Source organism: Myotis brandtii, unplaced genomic scaffold, assembly GCF_000412655.1.
Source record: "Myotis brandtii unplaced genomic scaffold, ASM41265v1 scaffold48, whole genome shotgun sequence".
Taxonomy (NCBI): domain Eukaryota; kingdom Metazoa; phylum Chordata; class Mammalia; order Chiroptera; family Vespertilionidae; genus Myotis; species Myotis brandtii.
The window spans coordinates 6,869,466-6,876,463 of NW_005368341.1; the positions used below are offsets into that span (position 1 = coordinate 6,869,466).

The window sequence follows — 6,998 nt, forward strand, 5'->3', positions numbered from 1 at the left end:
CAGCAGGGCCTCGGGATCAGCCTTCTGATGGATTGTGCGTTTTGTTTGCAGACATTTTTGCAAGGTCTGATGCTGGGAGCCGTGTCAGTGTAAGTCAGTGATACACGTTTTCCTTTTTGCACGTGCTTTTCCTCGATTGTATGTGAACAATAACTGCAGTCTCTGGTTTCAGTTTCTATGATGTCGATGAGGTGTTATGGGCCATAGGGGCAACCGCTCTGGTGACGTTATCGCTCACTTTATTTGCTCTCCAAACAAAAGTAGGTATCACTGAAACAGATTTCTGCCATAAGGGTGTGCGGGACATGTTCCTCCCCCCTCCGCTCTCCTCTCTGCTGTCCTGTGGCCTCCTCTCCTTGGGGCTTCGGGCATTCCCAGGAACCACATTGAAAAAGTAAAAAGAAGTAAGGTGAAGTTAATCTGAATAATATCTTTCACTTAACCCAATGTATGTGAAGCATTGTCATTTCAACAAGTAACCAACATGACAAAAATATGAATGAGCTAGTTTACATTCTCTTTTTTGAATTAATATTCAAACCCCGGGTGTGTTTTGCACTGATAGCGCATCTCAGCGTGGAGTAGCCACAGCTGTGGGAAGCACACCTGCGGACAAGCTCTCAGCAGCATGTCACCTGGGGAGCTTGTTGAACCACAGCTTGCTGGCTCCAGAGCCAGGAGGTCAATCTGCATCCCAGGTGGTGCCCCTGCTGCTGGGCTGAGGACCACACTAGGTGATGCAGGACTTCAGAGTACGTTTCCTTGGTGTGTGAAGGGTAGGGAGTGAGGGCAGAACAAGAGGAATGAGGAAAAAGCTCTTGCAAGAAAATGTCTCGGATTCAAGGATCTTCTTTTGCTGTACAATCCCAGATTTCTCAGGCCAGAAGATTAATATTCCCCTTTCTTTAAAAGAAATTTTAATCTCCCTCCCCCGGCTGATTTGGTCACTGATTTATAAAGGCAAAACCAAAAAGCATGTTGATAAATTTCAAAATTACAAAAGAATCTTTAATAGTAGTTTTTGAAAGTTTAGTATATATATATATATTTATTCAAAGGTATGCATACAAATGTGAAAAGGGTACCCAGTTAATTAACCTCTAGGTCTATTTTATTTCATTAATGTAGTCTATGCTCACACTTTGAAGACATGGGTAATTATGAGCATAATTATGATCATGCTACACATACAAATTTACATCCTACTCATTCAATGTGCCTTTTCATTAGGGAACATTTTGTAGAAATACAAAAATAGAGCGGCAAAAGGAGCTCCCATGTGCCCATTGCCCAGCTTCAAAAACCATCCTCCCTCCCCTCCCGCCAGCAGCAAGTCCCAGGCGGCAGGACCCTTCATGTCTTGTTGTCAGTGGTTGGGCTGATGGATTTCCCTGGTTCTCCAACCTGGCCTGGTACATTATTAGCCAACGGGCCAGTTTCTGTCTGCGGGGTATGAGGCGCATCCTCATCCTCCTGGAATTCCGTGGAGGCGGTGACGGAGTTGTGCCTGGTGTTGTGTTTCCCCAGCTGGACTTCACCCTGCTCAATGGAGTGCTGTTCGTCGCGCTGGTCGTGCTTTTTATCTACGGAATCATCTTAATCTTCATTCGGTCATACGTAAGTGGGCCTCCCCCGGAGGACCAGGACCGTTAGGGATCCGGGTGAGGGGCTGGTGGTGTCAGGATGGAGCCTCTGAGAGGCAGAGCCGAGATGGGAGTGGGGGGGACTTTCCTGGGAGAAATGTCTGCGAGAGAGAAGGAGTGGGGGAGCGACGAAGGCTGGTAGAGCCGTCCGACCGCGAGGGCCAATGCGACCCCAGGTGAGGGACCGGAAGGGGGTCCGTGGGAGCATTCTGGACGATGGAAGGCTCAGCAAGGCCACCAGGAAGTCCTGGAGATAACATCCACGTCCCAGCACAGTGGTCCCGTGTCTCCCACCAACTGAGAAGTGGAGTGTGGCCCAGGAGCCGGCTGCAGTGGCCCTGGGGCAGTAGGACTGTGAGGCCCGTCCCAGGCGCTGGCCAGGTGGTTGGGTCCCAGGGACAGGAGGTCTGGGCCATGATGGTGGAGCTCCTACCCTGGCCTACCGCTGTCCTTCCCTAGGAGGAGTGTGGGCGGACCCGCGCACAGGGTAGATCCGCCTCCTGTGCTGCTTGTTTGAAGAGATGGAAGTGGAGATGGGCTCCGTAGGACTTTTCCAACAGCAGCTAGAGGAGGCTCCTATTTTTTTTCTTTATTCCCTTTTTTGTTTAATCTATTCACTGACTTCTCACAGGTATCAGACATAGGCCCATGTGTTTGACATATAGGCATCCAATTCAGTTCTCACAACATTCCTGAAAAGTACACATCTCATCTATTTTATAGATAAGAAGACAGGTTCAGAGACATTAAATAATTCATCCTGGGAGCAGGAGGGATCAAAGCCAGATATGAGTTTCTTAAAATTGGGTCCTTATCTAACAGCAGTGACCTAAGTGCGCCCTTTTGTTATTTCAAATCTTGTTCTTAATATTCAGTTGTCTCCTTTCTTCTTGCAGTGGTTGCACCTGTTGTATGCTGCACTCGGAACTGTGCTCTTCTCACTTGTAAGTCCATTTCTCCTTCTCTTGGCAGAGTAGGGTACATGCATGGAAGGTGCCGCCTTAGCCCTTGTGCTAAGCGTGGAGTCAAGTAGAGTCAGTGATTCACTGGAAAGCACTCCTGGAGACTTGCTGCTGCTGCTGCCCCCCCCCTCCCTCTCCTCTTCCTTCCTCTCCTCCTCCTCCCCCTGCTCCTCCTCCCCCTTTTATAAGGATGATTTTTTAGAGCACTTTTAAGTTCAGAGCAAAATCAAGAGGAAGATACGGAGATTCCCATATACCCCTGCCCACACATGCACAGCCCCCCCCCCTATTATTAACTACACTCACCAGAGAGGTACATTTGTTACACGGATGAACCTACATTGAGGTGTCACTATCACCCAAACTCCACAGTTTGCAATAGGTTCACTGTGGGTGTACATTCTATGCATTTGGAAAAATGGATAATAAATGACATGTTCCATCGTATGGTATCATACAGAGTATTTTCACTGCCCTAAATATCCCGTGCTCTGCCTACTCATTCCTCCCCTGGCTCCAACCCTTGGCAACCACTGACCTTTTTACTGTTTCCCAGTTTTGCCTTTTCCAGAAGTCATATAATTGCAATCAGACAATATGTAGCTTTTCCAGACTGGCTTCTCTCACCTAGTAATGTACACTTTTAAGGTTCCTCTGTGTCTTTTCATGGCTTGAGAGCTCATTTCGGTCTGGATGTATCACAGTTTATGTATTCAGCCACCTACTGAAGGACATCTTGGTTGCTCCCAAGTTTTGGCAATTTTGCATGAAGCTGCTCTAAACATCCACGTGCAGGTTTTTGTGTGAACATAAATTTTCAACTGCTTTGGGTAAATACCAAGGAGTGTGACTGCTGGATCACATGGTCAAAGTAGAAACCTTCTCCCAGAGTTGCTGGAATCACAAAGGGAGCGGGGAGGGGGAGTGGGAGTGGGGGGAAGGGCCTAGTGGTCCAGGCCGGCGTCTGCTTTAGCATCCCCCAGCCTAGGGTTTGACTCCCTTCTCTTCCACTCTGATCACTCACATGACCTTCCCTCATTCTATTTTGGAAATACCAACATCACCACAAAGCTCCAGGAATTCAGAATTATTGCTGTGTGCGAATCTAAATGCCGGGGAACCATTTTATTTTCATTCTTTGTTCAGTGAGAACACAGGGCATTTTGTAGTATCACTGTGTCCAATATGCCCACCTGGCCCATCTCGTTGACTAAAGTCACAAGGCTACTGGACTGGAAAAGCAAAGGAAGGACAAAGCACTTGCCTTCATGGAGTGCAAACGTGAACGTCGTAAATGGCTGAGGCTGTATAACAACATATATAGCCACAAGCCGACTTTCTGCAACCATGTGTATCGATGCTAACTTTCCCAGATGGTTTAGGACAGTTATTAGATAGGAATGAACAGTTCAAGTAGCTCATTTTTCTTTCTTTTCTTTAAGTACTTGGTGATGGATGTGCAGCTGTTGATAGGGGGGAGCCATCATGTGAAGCTGGACCCTGAAGAGTATGTGTTTGCTGCTCTGAACATCTACTTGGATATAATCAACCTTTTTATTTTTATTTTGCAATTGATTGGACGGTAGGCCCATGGCCAAGGCTAGCTTGTGCTGACCAGAGGGAAGGAGGGCATCTGCGAAGTGCCGCCAGGCTCAGACATGCAGAGGTGGCCATCTCATAAGCCCTGTGATTAAAATAAATATTTTAGAGTACTTATTTTTTTTTCAAATGAAAGCAAACATTCAGTTGATGGTAGCTGTAACTTGTTATATATTTTAAGTTCCATTGTCACATTGCAAAACTTCCTGTGGGACATTTCTGATTTTTGTAATTTCAAAAGATGAGTATCAAAATAATACCATACAACATTTCTTAGATGCCTGTTATTTTGTTGACATTTTCTTGGCACTTAGTTAAAGCTGTAAACATCTCTCTCTATGAATAAAATTGATTACAGAAACCTACATTTACTCTATTCTCTTCTCTTGATTCGGACATTCTATGGGAATATTTCTGCACAGTCTGACTCTAAGAGTAAGGTGAGCCAAAGTATTCCGCCTTTCTCCTGGATTCCAGAGGCAGGCTGAAGAGAACGGTATCTTCCCGGAAGGGGATGGAGAGGATTCATGAAGTTAATGTACACGAAAGGCTGGAGAGCACTGCGTTACCTGCCAGCGTCGCTGTCCCACCTACACGTCTGGGCTTAACTCAGAGACCACCTCCGCTGGTTGTCTGGGACAACTGGCCTCCTTTGAAGTCCCATAATATTATCAAATTTTCAATTTTAATTGTGATAAAATTCACATAACAAAATTTACTGTCTTAACCATTTTTAAGTGTATAGTTCAATAGCCGTAAGTATATTCACATTATTGTGCAACCCATCTCCAGAATTTTTTCACCTTGCAAAACTGAAACTCCATCCCCATTAAACAAGAAGAAGCCATGTATTTTGCACTGACTTATTTATTCACACACCTCTTATAACCCGTTTGGTTTGTCCCTGAGGGACACAGACGTGACGGATCTTTACAGCATGGGTGAACTGTGCAGCGGGGAGGATGGGGAGACTAGATGGACTCTTCTGGTCTCTAGAATTATTCACAAGAGCTTGACTTCTAGACATAACTAAACTTACAGGTCTCAAGTAGGACATTTGAAATATAAGCACTATAGTCACACACACCTGACTACTTGATTATCTGTCATTTCAGATTAGCCCTATCTCCACAACTTTGGTAAAGCTTCTCATTGTGTTTATAATCTCATTGCTACCAGCAAAGTCCTGAAGATGGGCGTAACCTCTGAAATGTGAGCATGAAGAAGAGAAAGGGACAGGAAAGTCATCCAGGAAAAAATCCGGGTGGACCCTCCCTCTAAAGCTTCCTGGTCTGGATATTGTGACAAATACTACTGTGTGTACACTTTTGTCAAAGGCTTTGCTACCAAAGTCATGGTGAGTTAAGTCCACACAAGAAAGCAAATGCAGCTGGAAAGCCTCAGGTTTTGCATATCCTCCTGGCATCAAAAAAATCTTCCTGCATATAATAAGGAATGCTGGCCAATTTCTTTCTCCACTTAAGTTTCTGCTGTCCCAGCAACCCCAGTAGGCATTTCTTTTGTCTCAGCAATGTTCCCAGGCACATAGTCTATTGTGTGCATCTACTGTATGTGCCATTCCACAGTGGTGATGACTCAAAAGAAATTCTAATGCTTTTCATTTCTGCATTTAGTAAAGACTGAGCAAGACACACCTCTTAAGGTCAATCAAATGAGTAGACTAATTCTCAGTATTAGAAATTCATCTTTTGCCTGTTTGGCTCAGCGGAGCGTCAGCTTGCAGACTGAAGGGCCCCAGGTTTGATTCTGGTCAAGGGCACATACCTCAGTTGCAGGCTTGATCCCTGGCCCTGGTAGGAGCGCATGCAGGAGACAACCAATTGATGTGTATCTCTCATCATTGATGTTTCTATCTCTCTCTTTCCCCTTCTCCCTTCCTTTCTAAAATCAATACACACACACACACACACACACACACACACACACACACACACACGCCTGATGCATGAAAATTCGTGCAAGAGTAGGCCTTCCTTCCCCCAGCTGCTGGTACGGGCTTCCCTCCTCCAGCCACCGGCAGGCACCCGGGACCTAGGCTGGCTTCCCTCTGGCCCCGGCTTTGTCAGGAAGGATGTCTGGAATGACGTCTGGTCTAATTAGCATATTACCCTTTTAGTAATATAGATTTTTTTTTTTTAGAAGAGAGTCCACAATCTGAACATCTGGCAAGAGTGGTCCCAAACCCGTCTGTAAATCAACTCAAGATGTCCTATAATGGGGCAATGGAAGCTTACAGGAAAAGAGTGAGGAGAATCCATAGGATTCAGGTTATACTTTCTATAATGCCCACAAATTTGGGGCCTATAATTTACTTTTAACTTTTGTTCTTTATATTATCCCAAATGGGCATTTCCTCATCTAGCCCGAGGCATGGTTTGATAAGCACATCTATCTACACACAAGTGCCCTTATGAAATCACGCATGCGAAAGGCTAGTGCAGTCAGCCATGTCCTAGTATGCCATACTGCACTCACAGGCTCAAAGAATGTCAACGCTAGAACGGATGTTGGCAGTGTATAATTTGCTTAATCAAAGTCCTTGAAACAAGTGAAACTGCTGAAGATCTCTACGGTTCCCAGGTTGTAGCACTGCTGACAGCTCCAATGTACTAAGACGCCATTTGCCTGATTGTTGTTCTAAAGCAGGGGTCAGCAAACTATAGTCTGCATGCCAAATCTGGCTTATCTTAAAAAAACACACCAACTTTTTATTTTGAAATATAGATTTACAGGAAGTTGCAAAGATAACTGAGGCTCTGTGTACTCTTTACCT

The 6,998-nt window shown here is 45.3% G+C and overlaps 1 protein-coding gene across 2 annotated transcripts in view; it reads left to right on the forward strand.

The window, feature by feature from the left end:
• LOC102259839 (protein lifeguard 1) overlaps window positions 1–4,405 on the forward strand; it is an 18,083-nt gene extending 13,678 nt beyond the window's left edge. For both annotated transcript variants that reach the window (XM_005876094.2, XM_014547668.1), the window contains 5 exons: window positions 52–89; window positions 173–260; window positions 1,528–1,617; window positions 2,540–2,587; window positions 4,048–4,405. In XM_005876094.2, the coding sequence (XP_005876156.1) occupies window positions 52–89; window positions 173–260; window positions 1,528–1,617; window positions 2,540–2,587; window positions 4,048–4,191 (408 nt within the window). In that variant the 3' untranslated portion in view covers window positions 4,192–4,405. The remainder of the gene's footprint in view (window positions 1–51; window positions 90–172; window positions 261–1,527; window positions 1,618–2,539; window positions 2,588–4,047) is intronic.
• The last annotated feature ends 2,593 nt before the right edge of the window (window positions 4,406–6,998 follow it).